The 17702-nt window shown below is 60.3% G+C and overlaps 1 protein-coding gene across 3 annotated transcripts; it reads left to right on the forward strand.

Moving 5' to 3' along the window:
* Positions 1-3162: 3162 nt before the first annotated feature.
* On the forward strand, positions 3163-17396 carry MFNG (MFNG O-fucosylpeptide 3-beta-N-acetylglucosaminyltransferase). Of its 3 annotated transcripts, XR_004991192.2 has the most exons (9): positions 3163-3540; positions 8440-8488; positions 8820-8922; positions 9710-9863; positions 12938-13023; positions 13222-13387; positions 13514-13604; positions 15133-15218; positions 16465-16484. XR_004991192.2 is itself a non-coding variant. In XM_036456742.2 (8 exons), exons 1-8 carry the CDS (start codon positions 3295-3297, stop codon positions 16529-16531), a joined length of 957 nt encoding a protein of 318 aa, XP_036312635.1. In that variant the 5' UTR covers positions 3163-3294; the 3' UTR covers positions 16532-17396. The 3 variants fall into 3 exon arrangements, 2 of the variants coding, with proteins under 2 accessions (XP_036312635.1, XP_045443469.1); XM_036456742.2 differs by lacking the exon at positions 13514-13604 and having other exon boundaries at positions 16465-17396; XM_045587513.1 differs by lacking the exons at positions 13222-13387; positions 13514-13604 and having other exon boundaries at positions 16465-17396.
* Positions 17397-17702: the final 306 nt, after the last annotated feature.

Raw genomic sequence — 17702 nt, forward strand, 5'->3', positions numbered from 1 at the left:
CCTTTCAGGTTCCTTCTCGCCCTTGGGGAGGGTCAGATTTCACTCCTGACTCATCCCAGAGCCGCTCGACCGCCCGCCATCTGTGCTGGCATCACCTTACCCGCCCCCGGCCCCCGAGTGACCGGAGCAGGGCCCCACGGATGGGCCACCCCCACAGTTAGCCCACAGCTCGCCCTGCTTGTGTCCGCTCATCAAAGGAGAGTCCCCTCGGGTGGGGACCCTGAAGCCAGCAGAGCGTGGCATTGGGGTTGAGGGCCTGGCTGCGGAGTCCAGGGGACCAGGAGCAAGCCTTCGGTGTGCAGTCCGGCCCCCGAAACTCCTCCAGGGGGCGGTCAGTCACCTCCACCGGGAGAAACCCAGGTGGGCCTGCTGGAGGAGGTGCCACTTGAGTTTGAGGTCCCTTTTTAAAAATATATATATTTTATTGATTTTTAACAGAGAGAAAGGGAGAGAGATAGGGAGCTAGAAACGTCGATGAGAGAGAAACATCGACCAGCTGCCTCTTGCACACCCCCTACTGGGGATGTGCCCGCAACCAAGGTACATGCCCTTGACCGGAATCGAACCTGGAACCTTTCAGTCCGTAGACCGACGCTCTATCCACTGAGTCAAACCCGTTCCGGCTGAGGTCCCTTTCTTCAAGAAGCCTTTATTGGACTTGTGTGCCTGTGTGCTGTCCTAAGGTCCTCCGGGGACTGTGTTCTCGGTAACAGTAATGAACTTGGGCTGGGCCCTGGGAGATTTGGGGCCAGGTGGAGAAAGCCTCAAGAACAGAGGCTCAGAGGCAGAAAATGGGTTGTGTTTGGCCACGGGAAAGTGGCAGGAAGTGACGCTGGGACATTCAGGGCTGGGGCTGCCTGATACTGTGTCCTCTGGGGCCTGGCTCAGACACCATCTCCATGTAGCCGGCTTGATTCTCAGCCCCTGGGGCTTCTCCTGGGCCGTGCCATACCCTGCCGGGTGGCAGGATGGCGGGCCGCTGTGGGTGGCTGTGGGCTCCCTGGGGGAGGAAACTGGGTCATTCTCATCCGGGTGAATGAACCTCTCCCCTCCCTGCTGTGTGCCTCGTCCTCGGTCTAAGGACCCGAGAGTCTGGGTGAAGAGGTGGGACCCGGGTCCGATGTTAGGTGGGTGGCCTTCCAGGGATGAAGGAGTCCACTAATCTTTTCATTTTTACCACGTCTTACGTTGTCCTCACTTTATAAATGATGAAAGTCAAGTTCAGAGAGGTCAGGTAACTTGCCCTGAGTTACACAGCCAGGATTCGAACCCTGGTCCGTGTGGCAGGAAGCCTGGCGACGCTGGTCTGAGAAGATGAGCTGTGAAGGGCCTGGCATGGGGTGATCCCAGAGGGTTAGCTCCAGCCCTGCCGGCGTGGCTCAGTGGTTGAGTGTCAACCTGTGATCCAGGAGGTCACGGTTCAATTCCTGGTCCCAGCTCTCTCCCCTCCTGATGCCTGCCAGACTTTTGCTTTTGCAGTGGGTGGGGGTTGGGGGAGGGTCCCTGCCTCACTCCCTTGCACTTCCTTCAGGTCCTTCCGTGAATGTCATCTTCATAAATGTCATCTTCGCCCGGAGGCCTTCCAAGACCACTTTATTGAATTGCGATCCTGCCGAAACCGGTTTGGCTCAGTGGTGGAGCGTCGGTCTGCAGACTGAAAGGTCCCGGGTTCGATTCCGGTCAGGGGCATGTGCGTTGGTTGAGGGCACATCCCCGGTAGGGGGTTTGCAGGAGGCAGCTGGTCGATGTTTCTCTCTCATCGACGTTTCTAGCTCTCTCTCTCTCCCCCTTCCTCTCTGTAAAAAATCAATAAAAATATTAAAAAAAAATAAATTGCGATCCTACCCTGGCTGATGTGGCTCCGTTGGCTGAGTGCCCTCCCTATGCACCCAGAGGTCAGGCTGCTGGCTCAGTTACCAGACCGGGCCCATGCCCAGGTTGTAGGTTCAGTCCCCAGTTGCGGTGCATGTAGTAGGCAGTCAATCAGTGTTTCTCACATCAACGTTTCTTTCCCTCTCCCTTGCTTTCTAAAATTCAATAAAAACATTAAAAAAAACAACAACACACAAATGATAAGTAAATCCCTTCTCCCCAGCTACTTCCCAGGCCCCTTTCCTACTATGTTCTCTCCACTGCTCGTCCACCTCCCCACGCCTGTATGTTTTACTGATCTATTGCCTGTCCTCCTCAGGAGACTATCAGGGCAGAGATTTCTTTTATTTGATGAATCTACAGTGTCTAGGACAAATACATATTATTGATTACATATAAGGAAGTACCACGTGGCTGTGAACTGAGCTGGGCCTGCTATGACCCAGCCCTACATTGGGACTGGAGAGAGTGTAACGGAAAACAATTTTTTTAAAAAAAGTATTTTCATTAATTTCAGAGAAGAAGGAAGAGGGAGAGATAGAAACAGCAGTGATGAGAGAATCACTGATTGGCTGCCTCCTGCATGCCCCACACTGGGCGTTGAGCCTGCTTCCTGGGCATATGGCCTGACCAAGGATCCAACCATGACCTCCTGGTCCACAAGGCGATGCCCAACCACTGAGCCACACCACCCGGGCCATTTTGGAGCCTCCTGTGCCTATGTGTTCAGCTCTAAACGGGGCCTGGCAGTCCCGGTGCTGTTGTGAAGACCCAAGGGGCTGAGCCAGCCACCTGGGAGCCCTGGGCGTTGGGAGGGGCATCAGGGAAGGCTTCCTGGAGGAGGGAGCCCTTGAGCTGAGCCTTAAATCCAAACGGAATTCAGCCTGGTGGAGGGAACATGGGTGAGGACGCAGGGGGGTGGGGGAGAGCATGCAGGCGGAGGAACCCTGGGCAGAAGCTGGGAGGCCGGAGAGCAGGGCACCAGGAAACAATGGGTGTTGAATGAGCTCAGCGGGCAGCCTCTGGGGAGCGGGAAGGCTGGAGGGCTCCTCCCTTCCCCCTGGCACGGACGGACGGGTTGTGGTTGCCCCCACCCCCATGGCAGCAGCTGGCAGGAACGGGGCTGTCCCTTCAGCTGCCTCTTCTGCGGCCACCTCTGGGGCTCCCAGGGGCCGCCCCGCCCCTTGGGCTGCGCTGGAGGCAGGGGCGGGGCCGGAGCCCCAGCGGCGGGCGGGCTGCGGAGGGGAGGGTGGCCAGAGCAGGTGGAGGGCTGGCGGAGCAGAGGCAGCGGGCTGCTCTCCCCTCCTGGCCGCCCCCGATGCCTGCCAGGCTTCTGGCTGTGCCGGAGCCCCTGCCTGCCCAGCCGCCCCGCCCCGTCCAGCTGGGATTCGGGGGCCCGAGCTGTCTGGGGTCCCAGGGCCAATGCAGTGCCGGCTCCTCCGGGGCCTGGCGGGAGCCCTCCTCACCCTCCTGTGCATGGGGCTCCTCTCCCTCCGCTGCCGCCTGAGCCGGTCCCCGAAGGGCGAGCAGGAGGCCCCCGGGCAGAGCCCGCCGCCCCCGGAGCTGCGGCTGCAGGACGTCTTCATTGCAGTCAAGACGACCCGCGCCTTCCACCGCTCCCGCCTGGACCTGCTGCTGGACACGTGGGTCTCCAGGACCCGGGAACAGGTGACGTGCCGGGGACTGGGCCCCAGGAGCGGCCCCTGGCCTGCGTGCGGGGCTCATGAAGGCTTTTCTGTGGGCTGGGGTCCCCGGCAGCCCCGAGGAGAAGCGGCTCACCCACCTGCCCACACCCCCTTCTTCCCAGGACCCGGGGGCTCCTGCCGTCCTGGCTGTGCCCTGCCTGGCCCTGGGGTGCACCAGCCCTTGGGCCCACTGCTCCGTCTCTTTTAGGGGCCCCGCTGGGCTCATGCCCAGGCTCTGGGTCCCTCCAGGGGATTCCCTCGTGCCCAGCCTGGCCCAGCCTGGCACTGGGGGCAGGGGTGGGTGTTGGGCAGCGGGGGCAGAGGCCTCGAAGGGGTCCTGGCTGACATGAGCCTGGCCAGGCTGCCCCCGTGCAGGCCCTGGTGCTGGGAGAACTGGGGTGAGCCCTGAGGATGGGACCATCTAAGTGGGCCTGTCTGGAGAGGGTGGAGGGGGAAGCACCCACAGCTCCGGTGCCCAGGGTGTGCCAGGGAGCACCCTGAGCCCCTGTGCTTACTTCCTGTGGCCAGTTTCTGAGGGAGGAGGAGGAGGACGTGCTGAGACGGTGGTGTCTGAGGCAGAGGTCAGGGTAGGGCTGGCCCAGCATGTGGGATTGTGTGTGTGTGTGTGTGCGTGTGCACGTACATGTGCACATACATGTGTGGAGCCAGGGTTGGTGCTAGACATGCAGACAAGATGCATGTGGGTGACAGGCCTGTGGCTTCTGTTTCTCCCAGAGGCGGCTCTACAAGCCGAGTCCCTTCTGGCTCTTCCCTTTCCCTCAACCATCGCCCTCCTCAGTGGTTTGGGGTGTTGGGAACCATCTCTGGGGGAGGTGGGGGCATATTTACACACACACACACACACACACACACGCACGCACGCACGCACACGCACGCATAAGCATGCACACGCAGACACGCACATGCTGTCACCACTTTGGCGGTGGCTCAGGGAAGGAAGTGACTGAGCCTTCAGAGGGGCTTGGGGACTCCTGGGGACCAAGGATGGGGGCAGGTGGTGCCTGGAAGAGGCCAGGGCCCCCTGGGGAGAGGATTACCCTCCCCCAAGTTCCTGGCCCTGATGTCCTAGCACCTTGGATTAACACTTCCCCACGGGGCCCCCAGCAGCCCAGGCCCCTCCCTGCGCCTCCCCCCCCCCACACACACACAGCGTCTCGTCTGGGGGAGCTCCTAGTTCTCTTGGCGGAAGTCCCTGCGCCCGGCCCTCCCCGCAGACCTTCCTGTTTGTGGCGCTGTGTCTGTGTGTGCCGGGAGCGTGGCCCCACGTGGTCTGAGGCCCCTTCCTGTCTTGTCTGGATCACCGTGCTGGTGCCCTTCCCCGGACAAGGAAACTGAGGCCCAGGGGAGGAAGTGCGTACTTGCCTGTGTGTCACCCCGAAGGCCTGAGGGGACAGAGCCCATGGGACCAGCCCCCACCTCTTGGCCGGGATCCAGCTGCCTGGTCACTGGCTATAGGAAAGGATCCTGGGCCTCCAGCCGGGAGAGGAGAGGCAAGCAGCCAACCCCTCTGTGTCCCCGATTCAACCCCAGATGCCACCCCGGCAGCCAGGGGAGAACCCACTCAGCATCTAAGGGCCGAGCGTCAGAGCATCCCTCAGTCTAACCCTCCCAACAGCCCCACGTGGCAGCCATGACGGGGTCGGTCGGTGGCACCTTCTACTGCCCCCACAAAGTGCCCCCTGGCACGCAGAGGCTTTGGAGCTGAAATGTACCCAGGAAGAGGCTCAGATCCGGGGAGAGAAAAGCTGGTCCAGGCAGGAGCCGCAGCACAGCCGCTGGGCGGGAATGAGTGGGACGGGCAGGGGGCGGGGAGGACGCAGGCCAAGATCTCTTCCCCAGATGCCCCTTCCCCTACGCTCCCCGTCGTGTCCGTTATTCCTGGAGGCCCTGCCAGAATCTAGCCCACGTCTGCTCCTCCTCATCTACCTGTGAATCCCTGCCTGCCCCTCTGGTCCAGAAGCCTCCCTATTTCGGGAATTTTCGTGCCCATGTGCATTCCCTGTGTGCAGGCATTGCAATGTGATTTTCTCCTGTTCGTGTGCATGTGCATTCCCTGTGTGCAGCCATTGCAATGTGATTTTCTCCTGTTCGTGTGCTGTCTGAGCGACTGGACCGGCCAGAGGATATTCCGGCTGACGCTGTGGATATTCCCATTTCACAGGCCGGGAAAAGGAGCCAGTGAGGCAGGGCGGGGGGTGAATTCACTCAGTGAACTCCCCCCTCGCCCCCCCCCCCCCCCCCCGCCCCCAGTGCAGGGGCGGAGTCTCCAATCGTGTCTTCCAGGGCGGGCGGGGGTGAAAAGAGGAAGGAGGAGGAGGGCCAGACCCACTCCCGGCGCTGCATCTGCAGCCTCTGGCTCCTCTCTCTGTGACCTTGGCCCAGGCCCTCCCGCTCTCAGCCCTCAGTTTCCCCATCTGCGCAGGACAGGAAGGCCTCGGCACCTCTCCCAGCTCTGCCATCGGGAGCTGCCTGAGCTGGTTAACGCCAGGCTGGGCGCCCACCCCAGCTGGTTAAGGGCGGCGGGTGGCAGGTGGGCCTTTGTGGCCCCGGCTGGCGCTCGTGTGCGGCCTTTGTCCCAGGCAGGAGGGGTGGGCTGGGGGAGGCGCGTTTTGTGACCCAAGAGGAGCCTTTCTCTTCCCCACAGTCCCCTCCAGGGCTGGGGCGGGGCTGGGGGGAGGGGTGGGTAGGCGCGGGCCCCTCACTTCCCTCCTCTGGAGCAGATGGCCCTCCAGCCGCCCCTCCCCTTCGCTCCCCTCCCCTCCCCTCCCCCCAGCAGGCTGCCGGTCCCTTTGTTTTCCTGTGAGGTTTTAGCCTTTGTCAGGGTCTCCTCTTTAAACAAATCAAATGCAGCGCTTGCTTCAAGGACACTGCCCGCTGCCCTGTGCCACCCTCAGGATTCCCATGCCCCTGCCCAGCCCCCAGGCCCCGCTGTGGGACCCCCCCCCTCTCCCCCCATTCATTCCCGCTTACTCGCCCATCCACAAACATTCCCTGGCCCATTTGGCTCGGGCTCCAAACTAGAAGAGTTCCACTGTCTGGTGGCAGAGGTTCGCCAGGGAGCAGGCCGGCCTGGCTGACGCGCTGGCTCCCTCGGGGGCTGTGTTGACATGGGTTGGGGGCAGGACCGAGCAGGGAGCCTGGGGGAAAGGTGACTGGGAAAGCAGGCAGGAGGGGACAGGGAGGGCAGGCTGGGCCACAGCGAGGCCTGGGCTGTGAGGCTGTGGGGAGAAGTTACGTCTTGGGCCATTTAAAGGTTAAAGGTCAGCTGACAGACTGGATTGGTTCAGTGGATAGAGCGTCGGCCGGCGGACCGAAAGGTCCCAGGTTCGATTCCGGTCAAGGGCATGTACCTTGATTTTGGGCACCTCCCCAGTAGGGAGTGGGCAAGAGGCAGCTGATCGATGTTTCTCTCTCATGGATGTTTCTAGCTCTCTATCCCTCTCCTTTCCTCTTTGTAAAAAAAAAAAAAAAAAAAAAAAAAAAAAAAAAAAAAAAATCAATAAAATATATTAAAAAAATAAAGGTTAAAGGTTAGCTGACAGACTGGATTAGGGGAAGGAGGGAGGTGAGAGAAAGAGAGGAGGCAGAGTGACCCCAAGGTGTTGATCTCAGAATGATGGGGAGACCAGGAGAAAGTACAGACCTGGGGCGCTCGAGCTCAGGGTTGAGGCTCTGGGTCTGGGAGCCTTCCGGCGTAGTCGGGGCTTGAGAGTCAGGGAGTGGTCCCGGGCCTGTGGGTTTGAATCCCGGCGCCCCTTGCCAGCTGCCACAGCCTCGGTCCGTCACTTCGGCTCCGTTTTGCCATCTGTGAGGGGACAGACGGAGCGCCTGTCTCATGTTTTTCGGGAAAGCCCCTGGAGAGCTGCAGGGAGCGGGATGCAGGGTCTCTGAGATGCGAGGGGCCCCCACACTCACACAGGGTGTTTTTCGTGGCTGTGAAAGCCACGGCTGCTCCCTGAGTGATGCCGTCGCCCAGCTTGGGGGGTCTTTTCACACAGCCTGTCTCCAGACATGTTTAGAGATGTGCATGTGTGACTGGGAAGGAGCCAGGGGGGACTCTGTGTGTTTTGTGTGTGACTGACAGGGTCCCTGTGGTGCTGGTCCGTGAGGGGGCCGAGGGAGGGAGACGGAGGGGTTGGGCACACAGGGAAGGTGTGTGTCTGCAAAAGGAGGCTTGTGGGGGGAACCAAAGCCGTGTCGCCCTGTGGCTGCTCTTTGGGGCCTGGATGTGAAGCTGTTTATGAAGGAACAGACGGGAGGGGCTTTGCCCCGCCCCCCTCCTGCCTGCCTTCCGAGGGGAGCTTTACACAATCAATCACCTTAGGAATCTTCACCTTCACCGTTAGCCAGCCCCTCCTGTTTCCTGCCAGGTGTGCTCTGCTCTTCCTTAACGACCTGCAAACGGCCCGTTCTCACCTCTGAAATCCAATTCCTCCCCCTTTTCTCCTTCATCCGAGATGTCTTCTATACCCACTGTGTTTGGAACGTTTATGCTTGTGTGGATGCCCCCTGCACACGTGTTAAAACTATGGTTCTCTCTCTGGTAGTTTGATTGTTCGCCCAGATAGAACTGAGAAGGCGGGAGGAAACGTGTGACTGTTTTTTAGCCCCCACATTTGTGTGTGTGTGTGTGTGTATGTGTGTGTGTGTGTGTGTGTGTGTGTGTGTGTGTGTGTTGCTTGGGGGTGCAGCTGGGAAAGTCAGGCTGTCCTAAGGAGAGTGTGACAGGGCGAGGGCGTGCCCCTCCCTGACGGAGCAGAGAGGTCTGTGTGTGCGTCTACCTGGACGGGTGGGCCGTCGGGCTGCAGGCACCCTCCCCGCCTCCCACTACCCCATCCTGACTTCTCTCTCTTCTTCCTAGACGTTTGTCTTCACGGACAGCCAGGATGCAGGCCTTCAGGAGAGACTGGGTAACTGCCTGGCCTCAGGGTGGCTGTGCCCGGGGCTGGGAGTCCCTGGAAAACAGGGCTGCCTGCTCTTGGCATGTGGGGATTCCCCTTTGCCCTAGAGCAGAGCAGGCTTCTTCCCTGGAAGTGGGTGTGGGTGTGGGTATGGGAGGGGCTGTGCTGGACAAGCCCATCAGCTGTGGGGTCCTGGGCAGGTCAGCCCTCCCTGGCCTCAGTTTCCCCGTGTGGAAATGGGAGTGGTGGTCTGGCCTTGCTCTGCCCTGTCACGGAGCCTGTGTGCAGAGCTGTGGGGAGGAGGCGGGCAGGGGCCTCACACTTGTCCTCCCTGCTCCAGGGCCCCACCTAGTGGTCACCAACTGCTCTGCGGAGCACAGCCACCCAGCCCTGTCCTGCAAGATGGCTGCTGAGCTGGATGCCTTCTTGGCCAGTGGACTGAGGTGGGTGCATCTGGGTCTCTGAGGGCAGGCGTAACCTTCGCCTGAGGCCACTTCCTGAACGCGGTGTGGTGCCAAAAACGGTGAAATTCGTCGTGGAAGGCCTCCTGTGGCAGGTCTCTGGGCAGACTGCCAAGGTTCAAATCCTGCCACTCACTGGCTGTGTGACCTGGGGCAAGTGTCTTAACCTTTCTGAGTCTTCGTGCCCACTGGTTACATGGGCACACCTTCGAGAGCCTACACAGATGCTGCCTGGCACAGAGCCACCCCCACCTGTAACTCTTTATTGATTGGCTAGTGGCCTGGTGCACAACATTTGTGCACGAGGGGGGAAGGGAGATGGTGGTGTCCCTCAGCCCGGCCTGTGCTCTCTCACAGTCCAGGAGCCCCGTGATTGGTCCCCCCCCAGAGGGAGCCCTGCCCACCCACCGCAGTTCCTCTGCAGGGTAGCCTGGGCCTCCCTCTGTGGGGCGACCAATCACGGGGCTCCGTGATGGATCATTGCCCCCACAGAGGAGGCCCCGCCCACCCGCTGCAGCCGGCTGGTCAGTGGCCTCCCTCTCTGGGGCGATCATGGGGCGATGGCTGGGCCCCGACCAGTCGCATCGCAACCGCCTTGCCTGGCCTGGCTCCAGTGGGCGCCAGTGGTCATCCGGACGGTTGTTCTGCTGTCTGGTTGTTCGGTCGATTTGCATATCATGCTTTTATTGTTATAGATTTTGGGGGCACAGCGGCTGGCAGCCCTCGGGAAGCCCCCTCCAAGCTCACTGGCCCCCTCCCATCCCCTCAGGTGGTTCTGCCACGTGGATGACGACAACTACGTCAACGCCAGGGCGCTGCTGAAGCTGCTGAAGGCCTTCCCGCAGACGCTGGACGTCTACGTCGGCCGGCCCAGCCTGAACCGGCCCATCCACGCCTCGGAGCCGCAGCCCCACAACCGCACGGTGGGTCCCCCCCTGCCCCTTCGGGCCTGGCCGCCTGGGCCGTGGGGTTCGGGGCGGGGCCGGGCTGCGGGCAGGGCTGCGGGCGAGGCGGCGGGTTTTCTGGGTCTCGCGCTGGCTTTACCTCTGACCCTCTGTGGAATGGGGAGACTGCGATCCTGCCAGGAAGGCGGAGAGACTGTCACAGGGCCGGGCCTCGGTCACGGGGGAGCGGTGGCTGGTCCTGGTCACACAGCGAGCGCGGGGACGAGCCGGCCTCCTAGCCGCCTGGTGCGCCGTGTGGTTGCACAGGCTGTTAAAGTGCAAACACTGCCGGGCCGGCTGGCTCACCGCCCAGGCCTCAAAAACTTTCTTTCGAAAAATTGGGATTTTTTAAAAACACTGCGGGACACAGGACAAATTGTTAAAAATCGGGACTGTCCCGCCAAAAGCGGGATGTCTGGTCACCTTAGGTGTGTTGCATGCGTTCCCACCTGCCCCCAGGACGCCTCCGGGGCTCAGTGTGGGGGGCCCGGGCCTCAGGGCTCCCTCGGTCCCAGGAAGAGGCAAGTGGCTGCTTCTCCGGAGGCAGCGTGGGGCCCAAACGGGGCTGCCTCCTCCCGCCCGCGGTCACCATCTGCCTCATTAGGGAAACCAGGAGAGCGAGACACACAAACCTTAATTATCAGCAGCTAATCAGCCTCTGAGTCCTAATTAAACCCTCCGGGGGCCCCGGGGTGTGTGTGTGTGAGTCGATTTCAGGTGAGTTGAGGTCCCCCAGGCTCCCACACCACCTCACCCTGCCCTCTGCTCTGGAGCCAGACTCCCTGGGTTCACACACCGGCCCTGCCACCTCTGGGCTTCATGACCTTGATTGAAGTCGCCTTACTTCTCTGTGCCTCAGTTTTCTCATCTGTGAAATGGGTGGTAATAGTCTCTTTCTCATAGGGTGGTTGAGAGAGAGAGAGAGAGAGAGACAGAGAGAGAGACAGAGAGAGAAAGAGAGAGAGAGAGAGAGAGAGAGAGAGATTAAAGTGGCATCTATCCAAGTGAGTGCTCAGAATGGGATCTGGTATGTGATAGACACTAGTAAGTGTTAGCCATCGGTACCCCACTCAGCCTTCATCTCTGAGCGGGTTCAGCACCCTGCTGGGCACACCCAGGCCCGGTCCCCAACAATGTGCCACATTTCCTAGCCTGTTCAGAGCCTGGGACCAGCCCCTGTGGGATAGAAAAAAGGGCAAGATCTCTGGCTTTGGGGTTAGTCCCAACTCTGGGACCTCGGGCAAGTGTCCTCACTTCTGTGCATCTTGGATCCCTCATTGGCAGCACAGCCCCTGGCACAGCCGGTGCTCAGGGTTCGGTGGTTGCATGGTTACTGCTGCTGTTACTGTAATTGTCATCAATGCATCAAACAAGCACTTATTGGGCACCTCCTGTGACTTAGGTCCTTAAGAAGCCATTCATCCTGTCCTGTTGAGCCCTGACCTCCCTCTGGGAGGGCAGTGTCTTCAGAGTCAGCTCAGAGAGGTTTTTAGGAGGATGCTCCGGGCCAGGGGACCATCGGATTTTAGAATTTAGAGCCAGCGTCGCTCTCACAGGTGACAAATCAGGCCTAGAGGGGGGCAGTGACCTTCTTAAAGTGGGGGAAGCAGGGAACCCCGTATCGGGCTCCCCAACTCCCTGCGGAGGCCTCTTCTCGCTGCTGCATCATGGGAGATGCAACCCAATGCAACATGCGTCCATGAGGCAACAGCTGTGTACGTGGGAGGAGGTAACCTTGCGGAATTTGCTGGACTAAGGGATGGTACAGCTCAGAGGGCCCGGTGTTTCTCAAAAGCCTTAGAGAAATTTCAGGGTGAATTCACAGAGCCTTACAGAGGAGCTGGGCAGGGGCGGAAAGTGGTTTAAATCCCAAAGGGATGTGGTTGGTTCCTGAGGTTGAGATGTCAAGGGGTTTCTGGCCTCAACGGCTCACAGGCCTGCTGGTTCTCTTCACTCAGTGAGAGGTCTCATTCTCTCCTTTTGTGGAAAAGTGTTCTTGGTTCCAGGAGACAGGAGTGGCCAGAGCCGTCAGTGTATGTGTCCCTGCAGGTGGCATCGGGATTATAGGTTGCAGGCCTGGTGAAAACATGTCTTCCTCACAGTTGCATAGAGAGCTCAGGGAAGGATTCTGATTGGTTGGGTCTTAAGTGATGTGCCTGTTGCTGAGCCAATCACCTGGTTAAGAAGTGTGGCCCTGTGGTCTTTCCTGCCCACCGCTGTGGCCTGGGGGAGCAGGTGCTGCGTTTGGTAGCCCCTCTCAAACCACAGGGGGAAGCTGGAGACATTTCTCTGGGGAGCGGGGAAGGTGTGCAGGGCACACAGCTAGCACCCCTGCCCTTTTTAACTGGAAGCCAACCAGTGAACTGGTCTAATTGGTTAGACCCGTGGTCGGCAAACTGCGGCTCGCGAGCCACATGCAGCTCTTTGGCCCCTTGAGTGTGGCTCTTCCACAAAATACCACGGCCTGGGTGAGTCTATTTTGAAGAAGTGGCGTTAGAAGAAGTTTCAGTTTAAAAACTTTGGCTCTCAAAAGACATTTCAATCGTTGTGCTGTTGATATTTGGCTCTGTGGACTAATGAGTTTGCCAACCACTGGGTTAGACCCTTGATTAGCTAGCTATGTGACGTTGGGCCTCAGTTTTCTATTTTCTTTTTTTATTGCTTTCAGTCAATCTTTTAAAAAAAATCTATTTTATTGAGTTTTTATAGAGAGGAAGAGAGAGGGATAGAAATCTAGAAACATCGACGAGAAAGAAACATCGATCAGCTGCCTCTTGCACACCCCCCACTGGGGATGTGCCCGCAACCACGGTACATGCCCTTGACCGGAAACAAACCTGGGACCTTTCAGTTCGCAGGCCGACGCTCTATCCACTGAGCCAAACCGGTTTTGGCAAGGGCCTCAGTTTTCTTATCTATAATAATGTTAGGCTGTAGTGAGACTCCAGTGAAGTGTGAATTAAAAAGCTTGGAGCCATGCTAGGTGGTGGTGAGGGGTGGCCTGGCTGTTGCTCCCCCCCCCTCCCCTGCTCATGCCCCTCCTTTCCCCCTAGAGGCTGGTCCAGTTCTGGTTTGCCACTGGGGGTGCTGGCTTCTGCATCAACCGGAAACTGGCTCTGAAGATGGCCCCCTGGGCCAGGTAAGCGGAGACCCCCAGGTGGGTGGGGAGGGTGGGGGTTGCTGAGAGCAGGTGGCGCTTGGTGTGTGTGTGCACTTGGCCTTGGCAGCAGGAAGGTCTTAAGGGACAGTTGGCCCCAGGAGAGCCTTCTGGGCGGCAGGGAGGGCTCCGGGTGTTGAGGGTCCAGGCCAGCGGCCACAGCTCGGCTCTGCCCCTCAGCGGCCCCCACTTCGTGGACACGTCCGCGCTCATCCGGCTCCCCGACGACTGCACCGTGGGCTACATCATCGAGTGCAAGCTGGGGGCCCGCCTGCAGCCCAGCCCCCTCTTCCACTCCCACCTGGAGATGCTGCAGCTGCTGCGGGCCGCCCAGCTCCCGGAGCAGGTGAGCGCTCAGGGCTCGCGGCCGAGGGGGAGGTGCACCTGTTTGGGGTTCTTCCCTATTGACAGGGAAACTGAGTCCCGGGTGGCAGGGGACCCCGTAAGAGCATCCAGTGCTCTCCGCCTTCAGACGTCGAGGGTTGTGATGTGACTGGTCCCTGAACTGGTCCCCATGTGCCGGCCGGAAGGACCCGCACAGATGAGACGAAGCTTGTCTTCGGGTTCAGACAGCCTTGCTCCAACCCGCTGCCCCCCGTCCCCCTCTCCTTTCTTCAATCTACTGTCCTCCCCTCGGAGGGACGAGGGGACCGGCCTGCCCTTCCAGCTGTGCCCTTTGTAGAGTCCTTTTTACACCAGAGCTTACCTGTCCGCTGCTCGCTGCGTTTCCTTTGAACCCAGACATTACTGGGAAGGACCGGTCTTCGGTGAGGACGCTGAGCATGAAGTCAGGCTCGGGGAGGGGTCGTGACTCCTGAGGTCCCACTGGTTCTGCCTGGTGGGTCCTCTTCTCCAGCTCAGAGGTTCCAGCCCTGTTGGCGGTCCCAGGGGGGGGCCCTGGGATTTTCCAACAGCACAAGGCAGAGCCCTTTCGGCACAAGTGATAGCAAAGCAACGGGGACTGGATCAACAGCGGGATGGTTATGGGCCCGCACACCTGGGAAGCAGAGGGCTTGGCTTGACTGGCTGGGCCTGGCTGGGCCTGGCTCTAGGAGTCTGTCCCCTTGTTCATCTGCCTCCCCGACGCCGGCTGGTGCTCAGGCAGGCTCGCCCCTGTGCTGGCCCGTCGGCAGCCCCAGGTTTCTCTCACCCGGAGGCGGGGGTGCCTCCTTCTGCCAGATCCTGAGGCTGTGCCCTCTGGTCAGGTGGCATACTTGGGTCATGTGACCCGTCTCGTCAGTGCCCAGAGTTAGTGTAGGTCCTCGGCCTGGAACTGGGCATGGGGTTGGTCCCATTAGGACCTCGGGGTCTGAAGCCAGGAAAGGGGGCCAGATTTGGGGCAACCAGAACCAGGGCACCCTAATGGGGTAACCAGGGCACCCTAAGGGGGTTTCCAGAGCACTCGCTGTGCCGGGCACCACGCTGGGACCTTATCTTCTTTCACTCCCTGCTTCCTCACAACATGTACATGCGGGTGGCGCTCACACTTCCATTTCACAGATGGAGAGACTGAGGCCCGGAGAGTGGAACTAACCATGGCCACGTTAGTGCGTGGCAGAGGGATTGGAGCCCTGGTTGGGTGGCCCCTACGCGGACAGTCAATGGCCACTGGCCTTGACAGCCTTGGAGTGGGGTCGTTGTCCCAAATCCCTGCTGCTTGCGGAGACCCTGAGGCTCTGGGGTGTGGAGGGGGGTCTGCTGGGGCCCCACAGTGAGCCCGGAACCTCCACCAGGCACACAGCGCACTGGGAAGGTGCCTTTCCTCTTGGGCCTCAGTTTCCCAACCTGTAGATGCGGGAATTGTTGCAGCCTCCTAGTAAGCTGACTGTTGGGGCTGCGATGGGATTTGGGCCTGAAGGTGCGCTTCACACTTAGAGTGCTTGGCTGGGGGGCGGGGGGCAGGCAGGAGGGATGGGGCTCCTCAGGGACACACCCTCCGCTAACGGGGTTTCAGGCGCAGAGGCAGGCTCCTCTCTGTGCCCTCCAAATGCCTTGTGTGCCTTCCTGCTTCCCCCCAGTTCTGCCCTCTTGTGGGTCCCCAGTGGAACACCCCTCAACCCTCCCCCCTCTTCCCCACTTCTCCCTGCCCAGGTCACCCTCAGCTACGGCGTCTTCGAGGGGAAGCTCAACGTCATTAGGCTGCAGGGCCCGTTCTCCCCCGAGGAGGACCCCTCCAGGTGGGTCTGGGGCTGACACTGTCCAACGGGGGGAATGGGGGCTGAGTCCAGGCACCCTCAGGTGGGCGAGCCAGAGGGAGGGGTGTGAGAGAGGCCCATGGGCTGACAGCACAGAGTGGGGAGTGAAGGGCATGATGTTCGTCCCTGCTCCACCACTGGCTTGCTGTGTGATCTTGGGCAAGTGCCTTGCCCTCTCTGGGCCATAATCTCCCCATTAGAGAATTTGACAGCAATTATTAAACCTCCTGGTAACCCCAGGAGGCTGGGTGCGGTGGGTCTGGAGGCTCTCCCAGCCCCGGTCCCCTGGAGCAAGGACCTGCCCCCATGGGGGACCTGCAGGCACCGATGGGGAGTTATTGATCTTTGTCAGCTCTTTGTTTCCTTCATTCCCTTCAGTGGCTCTTTTCTTTGGGTAGACGATTGGAATGGGGGCTAAGATGTCACCCGGGCACCTCCCGGTTCTGCCCCTACACTGGCCCCAGATTGATTGGGGCTGCTCACCTAGGGAGCAGCTCAGAGCACAGCCTGGGACACATGGCGGCAGGAGGGAGACCTGCTCCAGGAGGCAGAGGAAGACAGTGGGACACGAATGTGGGACAAGAAAGGAGGGTGGTGCCAATTCCTCTCCCCACAAGGCCTTGGGTCTTTGGATTTATCTGAAGTCTGTAACCCGCGGGGGGACCAGGCCTCCTGACCCTGAGGTTCTGCACAGCTGCCTGGTGGGGGGCGTGAGACATGACTGTCCCTAGGGCTGGGGGACAAGGGGTTCCCTCTAATGGGGAGAGCTCCCCATTAGCGGAGGTGTGCAGACTGTGGCTACACTGCCAGGAGGTTTAATAATTGCTGTCACATTCTCTAAGCCCGAAGATTCTAGTGTCCACGAATTTCTGCCTAGTGGGGCTGGAGCCGACTGGGATATGCAGGGTTAGAAGGTCCCAGGTCCGCGAGGTGTCCCTAAGCCAGCGGTTCCCAGCCGGGGGCCGTTGGCCCCTGAGGACACGTGGCTGGTGATGTCTGGAGACACGTTGGAATGCTACGACTTAGGAAGATGCTCACGCCCTCCAGTGGGCAGAGTCCAGGGGATGCTGCTAAACATCCTACAACGGACGGGACAGCCCCACAGCGAAGAATTCGCATCCCAAATGGGAACGGTGCCGAGGGGGAGAAACCCCGCTCCGAACTCTCGGGGCCCACAGGGTAAGGGTCGGAGTGGGGTGACGCTTGTCCATTTCCGGTCTCTCCGTAGGTTCCGCTCCCTGCATTGCCTCCTCTACCCTGACACGCCCTGGTGCCCACAGCTGGTGGCCCGATGACCCCTGCACTGCCGGGCGACGGCTGAGCCGAGGCCTCTGGCTGTCCCTCGCCTCCCAAGGCGGCCCTGAGGGCCTGAGGCGGCAAGTGCCCTGGGGAGGGTAGCCCCTGGCAGGGCTCCCGAGAGGTGGGCAAGCCCAGGATTGGACGGTGACTGGTGGTAGAGGCATCCCACACTCCGGAGAGGTGGGTCGGCTGGCCCGGGTACCGGGGGAAGTCAGAGAGACTCCAGGGCTGGGTTCCCACGGGCCCTGGGTGGCTGCATTGAACAGGGTGAGGGCCACTGAGCTGGCCTGGGGCTCAGAGTCTTAAACCTCAACAAAATGACTTGGGCTTCTGGGTGGGCTGTGGCCCCAGCCCCAGCTCCGGTCTCTCAGTCATTCCCGGGGGTCAAGCCCCGGGCCCGCCCCTCACGCCTGGATCCTGGGGCCTGATCTGCCACCACCGGGCGCCAGGAGGAAAGGTGGCGGGTGCTGCTGGTGCCGGCAGTCTCCAGCTCCGTGCTCCCGCCCCATGCTAACAGACCCCGGTTTTGTTTGGAGCACCGGCCTGCCGGATCCGATGCTGGATCCTCCTGGGTCCCAGCCGAGCTGGATGAGCCCTTTGCTCCCTCTCTCAGCTCCCCGAGCTGTGAGGCGCTTCCATTAATCTATGGAAGCTCTGCCCTTGCGTGTGAACTGAGCAAAGCCACGGGGGAGGCCTCCGGGGAAGTGGCGCAGCCCCGCACGCCCTCTTCCTGCTGGGAATGTGGGCGTGATGTCTGGCTCTGGGCAGCCCCTTTGTGGCCATGAAGCAGAGGCCGGGATAGCCTTCCAAACCTGTCTTGTCTAGCTGGTTCTGTTGGAAAATTAAACCCCTGTTTGTTCACAGCTCTCTTGGCCCGGCTTTTTGTTCCCCGAGGCTGAAGGGTCCCTGGCGGGGCCGGGTCTCTGATCTGCCGGTCACAGTGGTGTTGAACTGGGACCTGAGCTATCTCCATCCTTGCTTGGCCCTCGCTGTGTGGCCTTGGGGAATCTGCTAGGTCTCTCTGGCCTGTTTGCCTAGATGGTCCTGCTCTAATAGATGAGGAAGAGAATGCCTTCCTCCCTGCCTGATGTCTGGACGGAAGGATGCGGTGTGGGGCATGGCACAGAGCCTGGCTCAGGGGAGGTACCTGGCTCAGCGTGTGTGAGT

Source organism: Pipistrellus kuhlii, unplaced genomic scaffold (assembly GCF_014108245.1).
Source record: "Pipistrellus kuhlii isolate mPipKuh1 unplaced genomic scaffold, mPipKuh1.p scaffold_m20_p_3, whole genome shotgun sequence".
NCBI lineage: Eukaryota > Metazoa > Chordata > Mammalia > Chiroptera > Vespertilionidae > Pipistrellus > Pipistrellus kuhlii.